The following is a 23,824-nucleotide window of genomic DNA, read 5'->3' as shown; positions in this document are numbered from 1 at the left end:
CTGAACCACCCCTCTTTGCGGGGATGCGGTATGATGTTTGATCTGACAGTTTCAAGTGGTTAATGGCTGTTTCAAGTGCTTACAACGATGCTTATTACTTCGTGGTACATGGTGGTTTAAAAAAAGATTTCATAATAATACGCTCACCGCGTGGGCTTCGTAGAAAGACCACTGCCTGTGGCTTTCCCAAATTTTAATTGTCCTGTCCGATTTGGTTTCATCCAATTGAGAGACTGCCTTTTCCAGTTAGGGCATTTTTGGATCACGTCACTCCAGGAAATGACTTAACGCTTTTGGGCCCTTTCGTCGGTTCCACATGTTTCATTTGAGCTATAGACCACAATGGTGACACCATGATGGTCAGTAACTGACCAATTGAGATATCCCCGAGTCTGACCACTTGAATTCGAATTTCGGAAATTTATCATGTAATGTTTGTTTTCAAACCTCTAAGGAATCATCATTGCAAATTCATCACTGACCATCACTGACCACCAATGACCAATTCAAACTTCTCGAATATGAAAACGATATACCGCGTTATGGTGTCAAACTAGAAAGGATTCGCCATTGAAAATTCATAAATTGACCATCACTGACCACCACTGACCAATTGAAACTTCTTGAAAGAACGATATACCGGTACCGCTTTTGGTGTGAAACTAGAAAGGATTCGCCATTAAAATTCATAAATTGACCATCACTGACCACCAGCGAAACTTCTCAAATATCGTGGTCGAATTCGAAAGTGCTTGTCGTCGTATTGCTATTTCTAGAAACCAGCAGAAAGTTTTGCTACTGTTTTTGAATGGCGTTGACATGATGGAAATTTATTACCCATAAATGGGTTACACATCTGGATCACAGCACCTCACTTGCCGCAGTGCGTTATTTTCACTGCATAGTAATGCTAATACATAAACTTTTTTACTACTTGACTCGAATCATCTGAACAGTACTGCGTTTGAAAACTCAACGAATAGAAAATGTTTGCGGGATGCGCCTACAAATAAGTTATAATAAGATTAATTAATCGATGCATGAAAAACAATTAAATCACAAGGTGACTAACACCCGTCTTTCAACCAATCTGCGCGATACCAATTAATTAAATCATTAAACGCATTGGGTTCCTAATATTTGAAATCATGTGATACAATAGTTGTTCGTTAGACTTGGCCACTTTCATTTCAGAAAACCGCGTACTAGACCAGTGGTCACCGAGGCATTAACCATTCCTTCAAGTTTTGAAAATTCGATGGTAACGCGGATTCTTTGCCTCTAAAAACTGTTTCGTTAATAGTTGTCTTTATATTAAAAGTGTTCATAGGAATTTAAATTTGGAGCGATATCAGTCACAGCTGTAACCCTTTTTCATTGTCAGTTGTGAAAATATCAATGATGAAGTTCACTTATTATATCAAGTACCGTTTTTACTGTCGCATGCGAGTCGAAACAAAAAGATCTATCCAACTGCATATGTTCGGGTATAACCTGTGATATCCTTCAGTATGTTATGAATATCTTTAAAAATTTGTGTTCTAGTATAATACCCGAAGGTTTAACTATCGGACACATAAAAGATTCGCCATAATCAAAGTTTTTAAGAAAATCTTTCTTCGAGAAAGAAAGATCTTTAAAAGAACGATTGGCGTCAAACTAATCCATAATGGACTGTTGTGAATTTATTGAATAATCCACCTGACAAAATTTTAAGATTTCGAAGCGAAATTTATTCATATAAATCAAAAATGCATAAATAACTTGACGTTATTTGCGGGTCTCATGAAACACTTTCGTGCGCTCTTTTTAAATCTAAAATAGCATAAATACATGCGTGTTTCGTTATAAACAAGGTTAAATTCCAAACGCACATGAAATATGGAGCCTGTATCTCACACGATATACACATCTTGAATTTTCTCTAACTACGTAGGCCCTTTCCAAATGGGAATTGTTCAGTTTTTTAACGGCCGACAGTCAGAGGCACCTAAAAAGCCGGTTGTATAGCACTTGAGATTTTCAGTGTAGGGCACATCTCACATCGACTCGGCTCGCGGTCGGTGGTTTAATGGGAACACATCTGGTTGTTACTAGTTTAACAGTTGACGAATTCAGAAAACTTTTTTCAAATGTCTTTGATAACTTTTTAAACATAGTATTCCTCATAATTACATTTCGCTGATTCCATAGATATTTTTTCATGAAAAAGACTCCAGTTATAACGGATTTAAACATACATGTAAAATGATTATTTTTAAAATATTCAATTTTCTCCGATTTTGAAGAAATTCTGACACAATATCATCTCCACTCGACACATGATTTTACTTCGGCGCCTTTGAAGGGAGTGTCACTTGTTGTTGAGTTCATATTTAGTCAATAAAGAAGATATGCCTGATTCCTTTTTAGAATTTAGATTTCGACGGATATCATCAAATTACTAGAAAGGGACAGCAGCTTTCGGTCATCCGCAAAAAAATACCTAAAATGCTCTCCTAGGGTTAGGGAAAAACATGTCACGAAACATACGGAAAATCCTTTGTTAGGTAGACTGAAATTATTGAACTCTTAAATAGCAACATTCAGAGAAACAAAAACATAAGAATATATTCTCGCCCACCCTTTAAAAAAACAACGTGATTTCAATTGAAGATGACACGTAGCCTCATATCAAATGATATGAACGCAACAGAGCCTATTCATTCTCTTTACGAGGATGGGTCTCCACATTAATAGGATACGATACGAGATTCGTGGGTACGAATGATGAATACAACTGATAAAGCGCCAATTTCACTGATTCTTGCACATAAAGGTGTTTTAGAGTAATCTAGTTAACAGGTGTGTTTTAGGAGTATTTTGAATTTAAACTCAAATCGGGGTTCATGACGAATATTGAGCATTCTAGGGCTGGAGCAAGAAACGTGTGGGATCGTCCGCCAATGGTATCACCAAAGAAATAATAAGGAGCCAGTCCGTGGTGGCTATTGAAAGCGACGACCGCATGTGAATGCATTGATTGAATGACATCTCAAAAGTCAGATTTTATAAAATTGAAGATGATATATGGATAGGTTATTCAATATATACTGGTAAAAATGATGCCCAATATGTGATATAAATATTCAATTAAAAAGTAGAAACCGAATCCATACTTCAGTCTGATATTGTTATAACATCAAACACTCAAATTTAATCCTTTGTTAGATTGGTAGCCAGTGTAGATGAGCAAGAATAGTGGTCCCTAATTTTAATGTGGACTGTTCAACAAGTTGGAGTTTGCGAAGAGATGAATGAGTTTAAAATGGAGTGGAATTTAGATAATACTGTTTGAATGTCTATTACTCAATCTTTTTATTGATCATAAAAAATTGTGGTAAAATATTTGACTCTAGGGTTGGTTTTAGATTGTATCTCTCCACGCCAGAGGTAATCACGGATATTGGACTACACAAAATTCCGTGTGTACAGCTCAACTTTTTAAATCCCTGGAAAAGCTCGCCACGGATATATCTCAGTAATGATTAATTTTCCCACAAATTCTCCCCTTCGAAAAACCTAAACAACCAATGTACGCTTGCTCTAAGTTTGCCAATGCACTATTGTTACCTTTTCTAGCTATTTGCACTAGCTGTTTGTCGCACTGGTAAACTTACTAACTTTTGGCAACTGACCTTAGATCGTGGAATGGTCTCAGGTGGCCTGCTGATCCACTCTTTATTTATACTACTAAAGAAATATACAGTATAAGACGTAAAAAGTATATGAACATATTATTTATCTTTATATCGCGATAATTCGTGTACGTATGATTGAAAAACGATATTCTATCGAATCTCATGGTACTTATGATTATTGTGTATTAGCAACCCTCCACGGATACGAAGCAGCCTAAGTTTACATCCTACCAAAATTATCCTCGGAACTCTCAGCATTATTTCAAGGGTCGGTCTTAGAGAATATACGAAGGACGTGTTCACAGGTTAACGAGGCCAAAAATCTTCCCCAAAATTTCAAATTTTTACAAGCAAAGATAATATACTTCATGCTTTTGGTACAGAAAAAAATACATGTCCACAAAATGCAAATTGTGTTTTCAAAGTAAACGATTGAGTGTGGAATTGTTTCGAATTCAAGGTTTTCCCATTAACACTCCGGTTTTTTCAATAAGATAAGTCAAACTATTGTTGTGATGGCCAGTTGAATACTTCATCATTATATTGAAAGATATGTTATACTTAATGCATCTTTTCTTAGGCCTTACAGCTTTCTCTATTGGTTAGCGTTGTGATCACTCAAAATTAACCATAAGTTTGAATTCTCACTGATCTACTACATCTCTATAACAAAAATATATTTCATATCAGGCAATTAGCTTTGATCTGTGGTCAGTGGACAGCAGCTACGAAACATTTAAAACTACTACATTATCATTCCATCTATTCATGTAGGCCTATATATAATATGATATGATATCTTTTTTGTTCAGTTTAAAAGTCTTGATCGTAAAAGTTTGACAAGTCTCGCATGTTGGTACCGATACGCACGTTCACGCGAGTGAAATGTGCACGTTACAGGCTCAAATGCGCACGTTACAATTACAAATGGAAACGTTGTTCGTTCAAAACCCTACGTAAAAATCGTATGCATTTTAGCGGCATTTCAAAGTTAGCTCGCTACATACAACAAAAATCGGACAAGACTTTTTCAAGCGACACATTTAAATGTAAGAGCTAGTAGTACCAACGAAGGATTCACTAAACATATAAATTACTTATGGGGGTTCTGGTTAGCACTGGTAACTGGTCAGTACTGGTCAAGCATTGGTCAGTTAAACAATTTTTAGATTAATGCCCACATCATATCTAGTTATTTGACACCAAACAACTTAATTGTTTGCAAACAAATAATTTACTATATGGTCAGTACTGGTCATGCATTGGTCAGTTAAAAGACCATGGTCCACGCCACATTTGTTACCAAACATGATTGGATTGTGTCGTTTCGAAAATTTATCTGTTGGGCAATTTGTGGTCAGCCCTGGTTCGTTAGGTTCTTATTTTGCGGGCATTTTATCTCGAACCACCGAAAGACCGAATCACTAATTAATTCACCAGATCGTTAATTGCTGAAAATGAAGATTAGTGTTTAACTAATAGTCCTTGTCTGAACAAAATGTCTCTGGTATGGGTGCTATGGAATCATGTCCTTAACTGTACACCGTACTGTATCTTTGTACTGTATCTTTTTATGTTCACTACTACCGTAATTGACTATGATGTTTTCAAGTGGTCTTAAGTACCGCTAATAGCCGAAAGTCGTTGATTTATGTGAAATTTACATACAGCGCCACCCGTTGATAGTAAAACTAACCCGAGCAATACGGGTGTTAAATAGATACGCTAGCAAACCGGCATTCTCATTATGTTAAATCCGTTGGTAGACTTGAGCACTACTGTCGCTTCGGCAGCCCGTCCGCCCAAGAAATCTTGGGCAATGCGCCTAAACCAACGAAGGTGCATAGTGCGGCCAGGGTTTGAGTTGGCAGGCTTCGGCGCGCAGCAAACAAGCCCTGGCAAGCGTTGTCTGAATACCAGTCGTTGTTATAGGTTCTTTACTGTCTACGAGGAACAACGGCTAGGTACTAGACTATGGCAAGCGAGGATGCAAAAACCATAAGATATAAGATGAAGATTCGATATTGTCGGAAACACCCTTCATTTGATCATGTCCGGGTTCTAGTCCGTATGAAAACAAATGGCCGTCATGATATCTCTCGGAACCCGGAAGCAATTGAAATTAAAGAATTAAACCAGTGAATAGTAAATTTGGATGTTTAAGTTGCGTTTTGGACGCTTATATTATCATGTCGTCAGTCGAGGAGCAAGGAGCTGCCGGAGTTTGGTTGAATACGAATGATTCCGAAGATGATGAAGACGATGATATTTCGTATTCGCCAGTTTCACTACCAACAACAACAGCAACAGTAACTACAGCAGTAGCAACAGTCGGAGGCACGACGACGGCTGACGACCCTATTGACGCTGCTGACGATGTCGACAGCTTCGTTGAAGCTGATGCCAGTCAGCAGCAGCCACACACCAGTGGCGGGGCGACCGCCGGTTTGACTCGCGTAAATCGTGGTCCTCGTCTAAGACCCACTTTCTATTATCACAACTTTGGTGAACGAAGGTCGACTATTCAAATGCCCGCTAAAGGCGAACCATTCTGTTCTTGCCCAAAAAAGTCGCTGGCTTTATCATGTCATTGCGGCGAGGAAGACACAGGTATTTTTACGTGTTTTTACTTCGTTTGAATACTTAGGCCTACCAACCAAGCGTTACTGTCCCCTAAAATGTCTGATGTCAAACTGAGGAACTCCTGTTTCTCCCCTGTTTTTTGCAATGCAACCACAGATTTTAGTATCAAATCAAACCTGCACTCAAATAATCTAAACAGTTAAAGTAGTCATAATTTTGACACCATTTTATTATCCTGTGGTCACCCTTCAGTTACTATTGTTAAAAATCTTAGACATTTTAATTTGTGACCGATTTCAGGTAGTCCTAGGCCTATAGCCTACCCTCTGATCTTGTCATAAAATTGACAAGGTTATGGCCAAGATGATGTCTTTCTGACCATAAGCATAATATAGGCTCTGTGGAACCTCTGCTACAGATCGTACAGTACAGACAATGAACACATGCGTTGTCCCCTTTGGGGTTAAACAATTCTCTGTGTTGGTCGTATCTGATATATTTCAATCATTTTCAATCTTAATTGACCATATATATCTAATTTTTCAGAATTCGATTGGGTTTGGGATGATATGCACAAGTCAGCTGCTTGTGTTCTATCAGCAGACCATAGAGAAGTGAGATTCCATCCTGACTACAGTAGTGGTACAGCTGCAGTGAGAGGGGTTTTGCCGATGTCCGAAGGACAGTTTTACTGGGAAATCAAAATGATAACACCTGTGTATGGTACTGATATGGTACGTATAAAAAGGGTAGTTTTTAGCTCACTTGGGACTTTAGCTATTGCGCTCACTTGTCCGTCCGTCCGTCCGTAGATGGAATCCAGTTAGGCTATTTTGGGAAGTTTTAAAGACACTTCAAGGTAATGTCTTGATAGGCCTATTTGAGTTACACATGTATCTACCCTAGACACATCTTCAGCCCAAAAACTGGCCCAGTCAGATTCAAGATGGCCGACTGGCAGCCATTGTTGTTTGCCAAAATCAGCACTATTTACACATTTTTTAAGTTTTCGAGGGAAATTTTGAAGATGCTTTGATTGATTACCTTGATCTTTCGCATATATTTGAATCCCCCAAGGGCCCAGCCGCTTAAGAAAAGTTGGGTCGATTGGACTCAAGATGGCCATCCTATGACCTTTTTAGTGCCCAAAAATGTCAATTTTGGTCCGAATTGTGAGTCCTTTGGCGTCCTACTGGTTTGTTATTTCTCATAGCAATTCATGATGGGTATTCTTTGGAGGGCGATGTTTGATACCTGCAGGGATCCCAATCTTCCGACTTTAATCGGAATTCGGACTTTAAAAAATGGTCTCTGATATCGATAAAGATTCGATGTTAAATAAAGCTAAAGGGGGTAGAGGGTTATGATCGGTTATGGCACTTGTGGTCACGAGTCTGACTAGCTAGCCTGGGCGTGCATCTAGAAATCGATACTGTACCGCGTACTGAAGTATAGTATTGTAGGCGGCCACGTGCTGACACGATATCAATAAGAAAATAGTGGAACGATGTACGATAGCATTCATACATGCGCCTCACACTAGTGAGCAGCGTCTTACATTACTGCGTGCACGTGGTCTATTGATCAGGGCACAGCAGTAATGATCAGAATGACGCGCGCGTGATGCATACATATCATCAATCAAAACTATTCAATAAATCAATATCAATGGATCCAAAATGTCGACTGCCCGTAAATGTATTTTTCAAATTTCAAATAAAATTAATTATAACTGATGAGAAATCTTTCTACCAAGAAAAATATCTGCTGCTTCGAGGATTCGAACCCGCTTTCAATTGTTTGTTTGAAGATTTCAACCACCAATCAGAATCTTCGATACATTTTTTATAAATCAAACATGGCTTCCACATCAAACTGATATTAATTTTTGCTAGATTCCATTTCCGGTCCCGAGAATTTCTTAGATGCCCGAAAATTGCCTGGCAATCTGTTAGAAGCTTCGAAGCTTGTCTTTATCTGTTGGAAGCTTGGCTTCGCGCCTATGGCGCTTGCGAGGACAGAATGAGGCCAGATTGATTTCCGATTTTTTTGGTAACTACTTTTGGGATCCCTGTACCTGAGACAGATATTTTTGATTGGTTAATTATGACACAATTGGCGGCCATCTTGGTATCATTAGTACTTATTAGGTGGGAAAAAGTTTTTCCACATTATATTGATACCTTAGCATATTTTGTTACCGCAAAATATGCTTCCCCAACTTTCTGGCTGAAAATTTAAGTACAGCGGAGGCCTGGCGTTTCATCCCTTGTGATTTATACAGTAAAACGTTGCGACCGTCTGATGATGATCCTTAATGACCAATTGTTTATCGGAACTTTATAGCGGATAAATAAACAATATAAACACAAGGTATTTCGGTGATATTTTGAATTTATTCGCAGTTTATATTTAGCGCCATTCTCGCGAGATATCAACAACCCGGAAATAGAATCCAAGCCCATCGCCAATCCCCTGTGCCCATTACCATGTATATCATCTAAGTTGAACATGCTTACTACACAGTCCACAATGATTTCATCTTTATCAGCTGTTTATACGTCATTGCAAATCCATGAACAAATTGATTTTTGTGCTCAAAACTAAAATGTACTCAGTTGATCCTACTGACCCATGGTCTTTTATTGAAATTCAAAATGAACCAACAATTTGATTACAATTGTCAAACGTTCTGGCCAATCACTTTTTCACATTTACGAGAATGGTCATGGAGAAAGTCATTCAGGGCTGGCTCTAAATTGAACTGGCTTCTGCCATTTCCTCACCAGGTAAAATGCTTTATCTGTTGTAGATGGTTGGTATTGGACTACCGCATATAGATTTGGACAAACATTATGCTATGTTCTGCAGTCTGCTTGGTGAGGATGAGAACAGCTGGGGATTGTCGTACTCCGGGTTTATCTATCATAATGGACAGAAACTACAATACGCTCAGAGATTTGGACAGGGAGCTATCATTGGTGTACATTTAGACATGTGGAACAAAACGCTGTCATTTTACATGAATCGAAAACCACTAGGTACGTAAGTGCATCAGGTTACCCAGGTATGACAATGTCGAGTCATTCCTGTACCAAAAAGGAGCATTCAATTGCTGCAAATCAAAATATTCAGCCACACATGTTCGTTCATAGGTGAACAAATTTGGGGAATGCAAAATTTTGCATTGGGACACGTCGAAGTTAGTCTTGTGTGTTTTGGGCTTTTTTGCTCAGCTGTGACCGAAGATTAGCGGGGCTGATGGGTTAAGGGGGTTATCCGTTGATGTCTGTCCATTCGTCTTTCCGTCAACTTTCGCTTCAATTTGCTACAGTTCTTTTCTGATCTTAACGAAACTTGGTATGTAGATACTATGGGCCAAGGGCTTAAAAGTTATGGAGCCGTTTTCCCAATCAAGTCTCTCGGTGGCGCTTGTAAAATCTTAAAATTGCTAATTGTCCTACAATTATAATTGGATCTTGACGAAACTTGGTATGTGGATACTATATTCCAGGCAAGGGACCATTCAATTTGTTCGTGCACACAAAAGCTCCGATTTTTTACCCCCTCCCCCTATGTACGCAAGTGTACTAAAACTGAGACCCACCCCCTTTAAGTACGTACGCACAATGCGACACAGCTGTAATCATTAAGCTTCGCAAACAAGGCGATAAATGCATTATATTTTTCCGACATCTTCAGTTTTCCGATCTATCAAACTACGCGGTGAGACTAGTGACCTTGAGTCTCAGAACCAATGTTGTCAGGTCTCGGAAATAAATGGAACAATAAGAGATACACTATAGGCAATTGACCCGCTTTATTAATAACACTTTATTAATTCGTGTATGATGTGAAAAAGCTTCTGTTTGTATAATAGGTCTATCGCATGCGTACGTACGAAATTGTCTGAAGCACCCCCTCCCCCATACGCAAATATACACATTCTACGTTACCCCCCCCCTCCGTGCGTACATTCTAATTGAATGGTCCCCAAGGACCTGAAAGTTATAGAGCCATTTCCCAATTTAATCTCTAGGGGGCGCTGTACAGGTTGCGCGTTGTAAGATCTTTAGATTGCTACTTTTCCTACAATCATTATCCGATCTTGACGAAACTTGGTATGTAGATACTATGGGCCAAGGGCTAAAAATTTATAGAGCCCTTTTCCAGCTGCTTGTATTAGATCGAGTAGATAGATATTTATTTTTCAATTGCATTGGATAATATAAAAAGTATCATCCTCCCTGGTAGGGATTTGTACCTGATGGTATCACTAGTCTCAGCCACGGTACAAAAATCTCTGCCACACCAGACCGGGTGGGCAGGTGCGGTACCAATCAGATTGCTGAGGAAAATTTTGCGGATAAACTATAAATGGAAAACCCTGGCTAAAATAAAACAGGATTTCTAATTGGCTGATAATTACATCATCTAAGCTGCAAATGTAGCTGAAACTGGCTAGTATGGCAGGTTTTGTACTGTGGTGAGTCTCGATGCTTTAAGGTTCAAATCCCTGTCGAAGGAGGATGGAAAAGTGTACACACATGACATCAGGCCAGTGCCGAGGGAGGGTTAAGGGTAGCGGATGAACCCCCTTCAAAGTCAAGGTGTAAAGTGTGGGTCAAGATTTTTCGAAATTTGGATACAATTTTCATATTTTTTTGGAAACTGAAAAGCAATCCATTCTAAAATTATTTATTCAGTTTCCCAGGCACTTCATGTTTTAGATTTGTCCTTTTTCAATAGGAAAGTGGCCCTTTGCTTGAACTGCATTTTTAAGAAACTTGGCATTACAATTGTGGCCCGATGGCGCATAAAAAGCCAAATGCAGCTGTAAACTCTAAATGGGCTTCATACATTAATGAGTTGTTTATTTTTGTAGGTGTTGCATTTAGCAATTTGACGCTGAAAACCGCATATCCTATGGTATCATCTACAGCTGCGCGTAGTGGCATGCGTCTCATCAGATCCTGGTCGTTTCCAACCAGTTTACAGTTGTTATGCTGTCAGGTGTTGCGTGCGGCTATTCCTAGCCACCTTTCTGTGACAGATGTTCTAAATTTCCCGCCTGGACTAAAATCGTTTGTTGAGAACAATCTAGCGTGGTTGCTGTGGCCGAGTAAAGTCAACGAACAAAAACCGAAAGATGAACGGGTGGAGAACTCATTAAAACGCAGTCATCCAAAAAATAAATGTCAGGATTGTGGATCAGTTGGAAGCACCGGATGTGAATCATGTTCGTGTTGTGGGGGAATATTGGAAAGTACTGAAAAACGTCCAAAATTATAGCTCTTCGGACTTTCAGGCTTCAGTCACCCAGTCTTGTGAATAGAGTCATACATTTCAAAAGGATGATTACTTTATTTCTTAATTTACTATTCCTGTGCTTAATTGCTTTAAAACTGATGCCTTTGGCGGAAACTCTATTCAAGGCCAAGTTTTACAAAACAAATTACGTTGAAATTATGACAACTTTTCTTTCTCTCATTGACTCTGCCTATGGCTGCAGCAAGCTAGTGGTAATCTTGTTAAACTTTGTGAAATTATGTGACTGGTTTGCATTGATTGGGTGTCGACATTAGTATTGGAAAACTATGTAGATAACAAGCTGAGTTTTCCCTGGGTGCTTTAGCACCATGATCCTCCTGTCTGGTATGTTCTCGTGTATATGATTTATTGTTTACTGAACGTACGATCGTGATAAACACATTTGTTTTATGAAATTTTTTTATGTGAAAACGTTTAAATGACATCATATGAATCCTAGCGTGTTTACAACAAAATAACAGACATTTGAAGTACATGAAAATCATATGGAAATAAGTTATTTTGTATCGTTATTATATATGTGAATTTTCTGATGAGCAGTAGACACTACAGCCGCAATCACAAGGGGACAATTTGGCCCAGACCAAATTGGCACGGATCAGGCAAATTTGGCCCGTGCCTAATTGGAGAGCGCGTTCACATGCAATCCATTCACTCGATACTAAACAATGCTCAAACAAAGCGCAGTGGATCATTTCCAGAACTAGTTGCAATTCAAACGCAGTCATTTGTCTGGTGCTGAAATTTGGCTAGGGTCTGGTCCAACGTTTTTTGTCGGGCCAAATTTGGTCCGGGCCCATTTGGCACCTGTGTGAACAGTTGTTCTGGGCCAAAAATGCTTGTGTGATTGCGGCTTACATAGTGAGATTCCTGAGTGCTAGGTTAATGTCCAGACTAAGCCCAGACAAGCCCTTAGTACCAATTAGAAAGAATTGATTTCAATTTACTGTAGGAATTTTAGCGTTCTTTTGGAAGAATAAGACTAACCCTTAAGAATAACCCTCTCAATATGAATGAAACCCATTCGGTTTATGAGAAATCTGGATTAAACATTGTTTATTTATATATTTATGGAAAGGATCAAAATCCGTATTCAACTGTTTTACATAAAGGGGGGTCTACAGTATTGCCAATGGCCTCATGTGTAATGCCATCTTACAAAACATGTATTTTTGTTTGCACTATAGCAATTTGTTCATGGACAAAAGTCAAAAGCCCATAATGGATTTATTTCCATAGACCTCCAATTTTTGCTAATTAACATTCCAAGCTCAAATGTATCACTATTTCTATAATTAGAATCTATTATTAGATATTTACTGCAGATTTCCGACACATATTCTATTGATCTGCTTTTTATTTGATATATTCATTGATTTAGGATTTTGCCATTGTGTCAAAACTGTTAACATAGTGTTAATGCATTCACGATCCTCACCAGAGGTGGGGTGTGGATGGCCCCCCTTTTAAAATCCAAGTGCACCATTTTTTAGTTCCTAATTTTGTTTTTTGTTCAAATTTCAGAAATTTCATGAATATTTTGCCTTAAACGGCCCAGAAATCCAGAAATTGCCCCTCTCTAGCTTCGAATAAAAAAGATTAAGACAATTTAAGAACATTCAAGTAATTTCAAGGAATCAGATATGCTCGTTTTCCTTGGGCGGTCGATGGATAAGCTGCGAAGTATGGTATACAGATCTGCTTGTATTGATTCTAACACCCCTTAAAAATATTCCAGTGAAGCCCGTGTACATGGTGTTCCGATAGATTTTCAGGTATCATCCTTTTTTAGAATGTTGGTTTTCAAAACCAAGTAACACAAATATTCATTTGTTAGCTTTTTTAATATTTAAATATTTAATTTTAACACTTCATCAATTGTTTTGATAATTTGGTCACTCTCGATGTAGTGGTTAAAATCATTCTTACACAATAATTCCCATAAGACTTAATCTTTGATAAAATCATATGAATCAAGAATTACTGATGATGAGCTTCTGAAGTTATGAAATCTACTATAGATTTGTATTGTGGATTGTCAATATAAGAAGTCAACATTTAAAAAAAACTTCCCTCATAAACTGATTACAACATACCCTTCCACGTATATTTCTGAAACGAATTTGAATTCAAAAGCACATGCGACTTCACGGGCAAGGGTCTATTGATGTCTTACAGGGCTAACTTCGGTTATTTAAGTTAGTAAACTAGACCTTCACGTATGTGCGAACTAAATGAAACTAGAGGACTATTGTTCGGAGTCCAAAAATACCGAACCATGCTACTGCACACGGTTGCTGTAGTTCGCACCCAGTTCCAAGGGCGCTGACACTGAAATGAGCAAGACTGATATATAGAGATTATTATTAACCACTAATCCGAAGTAATTCCTTTATCATTTTTTCTTTTTGAATCGTAAATACGCTGTGTGAAAATAGCACGTTGCCTCAATCATTGTGATGAGTCAAGAAACATTTTTTATGAATACAAGTAAAACCTTCATGTAGATGACCAGGCGTATGTAACAATAACAAAAAACTTTGTTTTGCACCATAGAACTTTGTTTAATTGTATATAAGAATCATGATTATATCATGTAAGTGTGTAATTATATCATATTTACTTGAACCCACGTGCTTATTTGTAAATATATGAATAGATTGTAAATAAATGGACGCCATGTTCAAAATTTGAATCTGATCAATACTACATACTCATTTTCCTGAAAGTGGATCTACGAAATGAAAATATTCTTCACCCTGGCTTCACAGTGTCTGTACCGTACCATGAGCATATGTCTAACGTAGATAGGTATGTCGAATTTAGTGGTAGCTTGGAGTAATCGTTCAATGAATACTCCAAGGTGGTAGTGTGGCGTAGTGAACGAGAACGAAGGGATTCTCGGGCACTCTTCGGTTAATTATATCTACATGATCTGATGATCTGAAAAAATGAATGAGCGAGATCGGTTGGCATATTTTCAGTACGATTCAATACAAAATTCTTTTAGTTAATATAACCGACATCTTATGTCATAGTGTAGTTCGCTCCAAAAGTAATTGATAGTACGCAGTTGAGGAGTCCTTCTCTTAAACTTTTTAACCTATTGAATGGGCGTAGAAGGTTGCATTGGGAAATAGATTCCTTAATTTTCAAAAAACCACGGTTTAAAACTTTTCTCAGTAAGTTTAGCTAAAACCATATACATGTAAAAAACAAAATGCCATTTGTTCTTCCTGATTCCGTTTTTCATCTTAGCTCAATTGGCAGACCATACGACTGTGGATAGACTCTGACAAACGTACTGGAAGCTCAGTGACTTCCCCTACCATAACACTGACGCATCCTCGCTTACCAGGGGTCCCGTATCGCTCCCAAACTCGCTTCCACAAGCGGAACGGGTTTAGCTTAGTGAGTTGAATCCATTGACGGGTGAAAATGATGATGAACTGACTGATTTTGTTGTGAGGCAGTCGGGCCAGCTATACAAGTATTCAGATACGGCATTAGGCTAAAAATATACCTTGTTTATCATCACTTCCAAATACTAACCCACGTCGAAAACTAAACCGGTGAGATATCCATAAAAAGAAATGCGCCATCCCGCGTCGAGGCTCTGCAAAGTCTTTTTTATAAGAATTATTGCTTCCGCCCGCCGTGGAATATTAAGCAAATCGTCGAATTTTTTTTTTTCATTTTCAACACGTCGATCCAATAACACCAGAGTTATAAAATTACATCAGTGTAGAGGTCCTTTTATTATCCGAATCTTAGGTCTTTGCGTCAGTGTAAATTGAAGTTTATAATGAATTTCTTGTCTTTGTACAGTTTAGATGATTTTTGATAGTAAAAACTCCGCATCTTAAAAGGAACTGCATCTGAAAAATGCGTGTGCAATGAGACGTGTTTATTTCTACTTTTCTTTTAAACTCCATAAAAAAAACAACTCCCCTTCGCCAGGGCTTACAGGTACGAGAGGTGCGAATGAGAAACAAAGCACAGCAGCATTTAACGCAAGCCCCGCACACGAGCCGAAAATTCGCAATTGTGGTTAGTGTGATGCATGATACAACCATCTTCATAACTGTCATTTGTTTCCATAGAACAGGTCCAGGCTTTATGTTCCAAAAGCCTCTGTCGATAGAAATTTGATTTTGCTTACCTGAATACCTCGAAGCCCAACCTTTTCAATGAAGAAATGTCGGATTCTCAAAATTGAATTTTGGTAGATTTATAGGCTAACATTAGCTTTAGAGTTTACTTAACGAAACATATTTTTTACACCATCCGCTTACTAGGCACAGTTAAATCTTTAGGAAAAACTAAATGAGGGTTTATGGAACGAGAACTACCGATATTTAGAGACAGCCCCTATTGTATGCTAATCATGCTGTCAATCTTCAACTAAGAAGATGCATCGTCGAATGAATACGATCCGAGTCTGCTCATAGACTCTCAAAACGTCGAATCAAATACTAGATGATAATGGGTTTTGTTTTTATTATTAACAGCTTTGTTCCGGATTATTGGATTTCCAAGTTTTACAACGCCTATACGAATTCCTGTTTTTGAAACACGTTAGGCCTATTTATTGATACATGTTCGATTTAATACCAATCATGATGAAATGATAACGGTACATATCTCTTAGTGAGGGATGTCTCGATATTCACAATGTTTCGGAGAATGAAGATAGTCCAGTTCTAAACTGCCTGTCTATCTTCCAGGATGGAGATATCAACTCTCACTTAATGTAGAGCCTTTTGCAGGTTGACGCTTCCATCTCCTGCGATATGCCATTTGCCATATGATCGGTAGCAATCTATACTCCACATATACACAGGTATTTCATGGTCGATATTTCATACATGGCCTATTCATGATTACACCATATATGATATAGTCATATTGATGCGACTTGTTGACATCGTAACAATCATCATATATCGCGACTTTCTACCCACGCATTACCATCACCCGTAACTTTTTTTCTGAGTGAGCGAGTGGCCCGCCGAGTGCGTTGATCGCACTGCTACACGCTAGCGACGATTGTCGGATAGTTGGGGCTCCCCGATGAAACCTGGCTCAGGAGGTTCCACTAGCTTAGCAACGTCACCCAACTGTGGCCTCATCGATTCATCATCATGGATACATAGTTTCCATTACCTCGCAACGGATTACCTAACAACGGAGATGGATGTAATTTCATGTGTCATCTCTGAAAAATGTGGAAAATTAAGTATCTAGTTTATTCGCTTGATTGACGATAAAGTGCCAAGGCGGCCCCATTTTGGCCAAAGAATGGGGGGAAGTAAAAGTAAGGAGAATCGCAGGCCAACCGAAGAAGATTTGGATGGTGCGACATTTGATGGTCAAATCTGGCCCTACCACCTTCGACATTCGTTAATACACTTGATAAATAGTATGGTCGCCGAAGATGCAATTGATGACGCTATCGCTAAAACCGACGAACTAAAAAAGGTGAGATAAGTCTTTTGATAAAAAAGATACATAGGCCTATGATCCGACTGGTTGATTGTTATCGTATATCGGCTGTATATCAACTCGAATACCAACTCAAGAGACCTTGACGAGTGGTTCAATTCGGAATCTAATCGCAGCCGGTCACGGAGTTCTGCAAGGTTCCTCCATATCGCTGTCGTCTTATCCTTCTGGCTCGCAGGTTGTATAGAATTCGTATAAGCTTTATATAAGCACCAATTGATGCGAATGATTGAATTAGAGAATGGGGAGTTGAGATTCTGATATTGGGATGCAGCTCGGCAGCTACAAGTAGATCATATCAGTGAGAACAGACAGAGAATGAGATAGAATTTGATTGATGAACGACTCTGTCTTTTTAACCATAAATCGATAGTCTGATACACCGATATCGAGCAATATTGCTCGCCGATAAACAATGATAATAAACACATCAATCAGTTTAGGCTGGGGCTACATATAAAACATATGAACATCGACGTCGCTTTCCAATGCCTGCTGTAAATTGATGATAGATCGATTGCTTTGCGATCAAAATAACCGATACGGTACGGACGAAGGGTGACCTTCAATGAGATCTTTATCCCGGACTACTAATTTTGTCATTCTGACTTAAGTTTGACTTCACAAGCGAATATTTGTCAAGCATATACCGAATTCCAAAGTACTTGTTTAGGTCTACCTATATGGGAGCCAACACCCAACAACCTAGCCGGAGCCAGGGCCAAGTTTCACGAATGATATTGGTTAGTTTAAATTTTCAATAGATAAGCCTGAAACCATACAAATCAAAACTGTTTTAACCTTTTTAAAGATTAAAACTCTTTCATGGACCGGGACCTCTCTAGTAAATCACTACTTTCGCGAAGAAAAAACTTAAGCTACACTAGCAATACCGTTCGGGAGAAATGATAGACTCTACTTAAAAAAGTTAGTGTAAAACTGTAGAATACCGTATATGCATTGTAGAACGGGAACTATGTCACTAATGCCTTACACATAAATATGGACTTGAATGAACTACATCAGTAAAACATAGGGCTAATATTCCTTCCTCCTCGAACCCAAATACAAAGTTATAAGATCAGCCCACATAGACTGTTGAGCGGGATTAAGGCCCAAAATACACATTTCACACACGGATTTAGCTGTTGAGATAGCTAGGGAACCTAAATAGGTTAAAAACAGTAGAGCACATCCTCCTTCCATCCCTAACGTCAGCCCTAATTCAAAAGAAGATCAGTCGAAAACTGTAGACGGTAGAGTTAAAGGCAATAGACCATCATCTTTCCTTCCATGATCATTAATCCCCATACCTTATGAGAAAATTGGTCCACTGTAGAGTATGGGAACAAGTTCTTCCGGGATACTGCGGTGCCTGCGGGTCAAAGGGTAAAAAGAATGCAGAAGTCCTCCGACAACTTCCAATTATATGTGTCCGGACCCAATATTTCAATTCTCCAAAATGATAGAATAGTGAATTGAATACTGCGTAAGTCGTTTAAGCCGAGAACAACTTAGTTAATTTTTCTCATCCACATAGCAGGAAAGCAAAACTGAAACATTTGAATGTGCAAGCGATTATTGGAAGCGATTAGAGTATATGATTATATAATCTTGATAAGATCTTGAGATCATTGCATTGTAATTCTGGTACCGGTAGTGTAAGACAGGGTGTAAGAGTTGAATACCATAGGAAGTGAGAAACCAAGGCTGATTAGTATAAGTGTAAGCTGTTACCATGGTCTCCAAATTCGTTTTACAGTCCATGATGTTATTGACCACCAATAACTGATCAATCAATAAATATCGATCTCTCTTACTCGGTACTGATTAGCAGTTGGTCAGGAATTTTCTGGTCTATAAATTAGTTGCATGATTTGGGTCCAATAAATCGTGGGTATTATGAGACGTGATTAGCCTACATGGCTGCTCTGCGTGGGAACACTCCCGATACGGGTCTGTGCCTCGATCAGCTTTAGATCGCAACGGGTATCTAAAAGCTAACACCGACTACCCACGATTTTTGACGTCACTTTTGGTGATTTTATTCCAGAATGCCATTCAATATGACCGAATCTATAGAAATCGCGTTCAGACGTCATCAGGAAGTCGCTAGTTCCATGACAGCCGTCTTTAATCTGAATTTCTTCTGATCAATGTTCATGAATCGATTATAGATATCACATATAGGTGTCTATATCGAGAGTTTCCAACGGAAGAACGGTCTTCCTTCGTGCACTCGTTGATATTTACAGTATGACTGTTATAATAGACATATGTCATCGAATAATGATAATCGATTCGTCTTACGAAATATGTCTGGTTCGTATATCCGTACACGTAATTAACATCGATGCAAAGTTTCCTTTTGTTGTATGTTTTGTTATATCAATTCGTCACTCGGCTATTAGATTTCACGTCCATCTCCGGTCTCTGTAATACGATGAATTAACTAACCGATTATGGAGCCAAGAGACAATGAGGTTTATTCAGTTGTACAATAGTACACACTCAACGATGACTTAATCATATACTTTGTACGTCTGCGTACCATCATACTCTTATCTCGTTCACCATTATCGGTATTACAAGGGTTGTTAACAGAACTAATGAAATGTAACCAGTGATCGAGTTATTTTCCCTACCATAGAGAGAGAATATGCCGTTCGTTCTAGCCAGTGGTTGTAGACAAGGCACAATCTGGATAGTACATATAGTTTGCCAATCACACATCGGTCATGGGGTTCATTTCGGAAAAAGACAGTTACTGCGCGGTATTACAATCATCAGAATGACAACCGTATCTGATACAAGACTCCCAGTCATAAGCCTTGATCACACGGAGACGATTTCGCCCGGGCAAAATTGGTACGGATCAGGCTTGGGCCCATTTGGCACCCGTGTGAACAGTGTGCCAAATTTGGCACGGGCCAAATTTGGCCCGGGACAAAAATGCTCGTGTGATCGCGGCTAATGATAGAAATGTTGTAGCTTGGATCCATTACTGCAGAGATAACGGTTCTGACATACACCGTAAATAAAACGAGAAATAAATGGACCGAGGTTGTTTTGTGTTCAAATATTCGTCAATATTTTACGTTAGGCCTAGTAACAAAAGGTCACAGCTTTTCTTAATTTCCAATAGAAATAACATAAATGTATATTTATAAGCCAACAAAAATCTCGGGACTTATCGCGTGAAGATTCTGCTTTGGAACAATCTATGTGATGTTTCGATAAATTGCATAAAAGGCCAAATGCACATTCACGATTTTTGCATTTTCCAGTTGTTTGGCTTGGCATCTTCATCACCAGGGACGAGTGAGCCGGCTGCTTTTATTATGGACCAATCTGGGAGAGATATGGTGCTCAATTTAGAGTCGTTACTTACAGACCAACCCGAAGACTGGCGTCACCAAGCGGCCGTACAATGTTCTAAATTACTTACCCACATTACACCCCCTCAGATCCGAGGTAAATTTCCCGAAGGCCCTGATGTGGAAGAGATCGATTTATCAGGAGTAGATTTATACCTCAGACAAATAAATTTGGACAAAGTGATACAATTTCTAGAGGAAAACCAATCGTAAGTATCCACCAGGGGCGCTGATCTTTGTATATCGGTATTACGAAAACGAGCGCCGAAACGAACCTTCGTTTCTGCGCGTTTATGCGCGGTCATTTCTCGTTTTTCGCCGCGCAAAAACGAGAAATTTTCTTCGTCCGTTTCTTCGTCCGTTTCCTCACTGCGCAAAAACGAAATTTACCGCGCAAAAAATGAGCGCAGAAACGAACTTTCGGTTTTGCGCCCGTTTCTGCGCATTTTTTCGCGGTCATTTCTCATTTTTGCGCCCCGCCTTTTGCGCCTTCGTTTCTTCATCCGTTTCGTTTCTGCGTGGTAACATTGCTGTTTTTACCACGTGATACAGTCCCGAGGCCAAATTCGAAAATTAACAAAAAATTATCGAATACATACAAGATCAGCTTTCTCACTAACAATTGATTGACTAATGAGAAAAGTTGATTCGAATTTCATTGAAGTGAAGCAGGAACTTAAGCACGGTAACCCAGTGCCACTAGCGATCCTAGTAGATCATCGCTTGCCGCTGTAGCCATGCTGGTATCCCATTTATTGATTTTAGGTTTTTTTTCAATAAAACTTCCTTAAATCGATGGTTTATTGATTCTCTGATGAAAGCCAGTTGATTGTATCATTTGCAAATGTACAAATTCAAATGAAATTTATTCTTACTTATTGACGTCGAGGCGGTAACTAGTACGTTGAAATGTTTGAGTTAACAATTACTAAAATTGAAAATAATCTTACTTTACCAATCTTTCAATTTACAGTCAGAAACATTCGGTTTCGGGAACAGATACGCCCAGCTTGGTCAAAGTAAGGGAAAGGAAGAGCTCTTTAGTAGGCTACGATTAGAATGAATTGTCGAACTTTAGAAAACGTTGCCCCTGGACTGCACCACGTGGTAAAATCAGAAATATTACCGCGCAGAAACGAAACGGACGCAGAAACGCGGCGCAAAAAAGAGAAATGGCCGCGCAAAAACGCGCAGAAACAGGTGCAGAGACGAAGGTTCGTTTCTGCGCTCGTTTTTGCGGGTTTTTGCGCGAAAGATTTCATTCAACGAGAGTAAGCCAAATTTCTGTAGAACATTTAAACATATACGTTAGTCAGTGAAGAATCGACCCATTGAGAATAAGTTGAAGAAATCCAATTATATTTTTGCATCCTCTATGGGAATTGTTCAATCCCGTCGGAATACTGGGTCTCGTCAAACATCAATTGGGTATAGAATGCCATTCTTGAAAAGTAACAAACCCTCTGTAAGATTTCTCAATAAACCGAACGAGAAAAACTTACTTAGTAAATATTGGCGCCTGGTGGAAAAATGGAGAATGTAGTAATATATACATGTAGGTAAAATGTGACATGGAGTTTTGTGTATTTTGATTTTTCATGTAACTAGGGGTCCAGGGACACCATGGTCACTATCATGGATATGATTATAAGACTGGCGTATATTAAAGTTAGGCATCACCCATAATATGTCAGCTGTCATTAAGTAAATGTTATAACTTTTCACTAGGTGTCAATCCATGGGTTATATATTAATTGTAATGATTGGTCATTATCAAATTTGCTGCCTATTGGAATGATAGGAAAGAAGCAGCTGTTTCATGTTTGCAGCACACTATTGCTTTGAACCAGCACGAGTGTAGTGCCTCGAAGGTTACAGTATTAAAGTGAGTTAATTGCTTCTAACTGCTGGTTGTAAACTACAATGGACATGTTTCGATGACGTTTTGTGTGACTGTTTAACATCTCTCATTCGTAGTGGCTTATGAAAAGTTTTTACGGTTCTCATTTATGTACGGTAACGTCTTAAGAGGGCGCCAAAAACTTACTGCTGCGTTGTCCATGTTACGTGTAACCTTTCATATAGATGGAAATGAAAGGGATGAGGATGTCAACGATTGTGGATACCTCGGCATAATATTTGATTACAAATGTTCATAGGGGTACTTTAAATCCTAACATTCACACGACGACTAGTTAGACCGGTCTAAATGGGTCCGTACCTGGTCCGGTCCAGATGTAGACCGGACCAAATTTTGGTGAGCGTTCACGCGGCGTTTTGACACGCGTTGATACAATCGCTTGTATGGGCCCACAAGCTGTCGCCGTCTGCTAAATAGTTAACTGGGCCTGGATGAAGTCTTGCTTCCAGATTCTAAATAGAGCATGCATGACATTCTTCATTTGACCAATTCGATCCTCTGTCAGGTTTAGACATTTTTGTGAATTCGATTTTACTCTATCACCTCGAAACTCCAAGTGTCGTTTAAACACGGTTCAAAACACGGAAGTAAAATGGATGATGATCACGACATATACGAATATGCTTCAAACATTTCCATAATATAGAGAGGAAAAACAGTACTTAGTAAAAATAATCACATAAACGGTAACTAAAGCATTTACAACTTAATAAACTGGACTCACACTCTACCGCAGAGGTCGTGACATCTACCGCAGAGATTCAGAATTACGATTTAGACCGGACCTGGTACCAGTTTCTGTCCACACATATAGATTTAGACCGGTACAAATTTTGGACCGGACCTGGTTCGCTCTTTTAGACCGTGCCAAATTAGACCGGTCTAAACTAGACCGTTTGAACGGTATTTTTGCCCGTGTGAACGCTTGGCCCGGTCTAAATTGGACCGGACCAAATTTAGACCGGTCTAAATTTCGTCGTGTGAACGCACCCATATTCACATCTGCTTATCTCAAAATTTTCAAAAAATCAATGAAAGAAATATTCATTACAAGGGTATTAACCATATTAATCAAGTAACTCTTCCTTTTATCATTCATTATTTTTTTTTCTTAAGATTCCTTCAGTATTCAAGCTTCGGCTTTTGTTGGTATCATTGCTGTTGTATTAGAATTGTATAGGCCTGCTGTAATGATAAATATTTTTACATACACGTTTTTGTTTATTTCTGTAATATTGAATTTTATTCAGGAATAAAGATGATGAAACAAAAAAGTGTTAGGAAGTGTGACCATGCCATAAATTTAATGTCCGAATGCAACTTTAAAGCCAAAAAAGCACCATAGGCCTAAAAACTTGCTTATTTACAGAATTTCACTTAATATATCAACGATTAGACATACATGGTTCCACTATAATCGGTCATGT

General features: G+C 38.8%; 1 protein-coding gene across 1 annotated transcript; it reads left to right on the top strand.

Moving 5' to 3' along the window:
• The first annotated feature begins 5,760 nt into the window (after positions 1 to 5,760).
• Positions 5,761 to 14,264, top strand: LOC141904170 (SPRY domain-containing SOCS box protein 3-like). Its single transcript, XM_074792711.1, has 4 exons — positions 5,761 to 6,290; positions 6,810 to 6,997; positions 9,076 to 9,304; positions 11,149 to 14,264. Exons 1-4 carry the CDS (start codon positions 5,870 to 5,872, stop codon positions 11,553 to 11,555), a joined length of 1,245 nt encoding a protein of 414 aa, XP_074648812.1. The 5' UTR covers positions 5,761 to 5,869; the 3' UTR covers positions 11,556 to 14,264.
• Positions 14,265 to 23,824: the final 9,560 nt, after the last annotated feature.

The sequence above is a fragment of the Tubulanus polymorphus genome, chromosome 4 (assembly GCF_964204645.1).
Source record: "Tubulanus polymorphus chromosome 4, tnTubPoly1.2, whole genome shotgun sequence".
Classification (NCBI taxonomy): domain Eukaryota; kingdom Metazoa; phylum Nemertea; class Palaeonemertea; order Tubulaniformes; family Tubulanidae; genus Tubulanus; species Tubulanus polymorphus.
This window is presented reverse-complemented; position numbering and strand designations above follow the sequence as displayed.

Excerpts from the sequence above, each read along its gene's own strand:
- LOC141904170 (XM_074792711.1), top strand. The coding sequence starts at position 5,870 with ATGTCGTCAGTCGAGGAGCAAGGAGCTGCCGGAGTTTGGTTGAATACG. Across the intron at positions 6,291-6,809 it reads TTGCGGCGAGGAAGACACAG|AATTCGATTGGGTTTGGGAT; the intron begins GTATTTTTACGT and ends CTAATTTTTCAG. Across the intron at positions 6,998-9,075 it reads CTGTGTATGGTACTGATATG|ATGGTTGGTATTGGACTACC; the intron begins GTACGTATAAAA and ends TATCTGTTGTAG.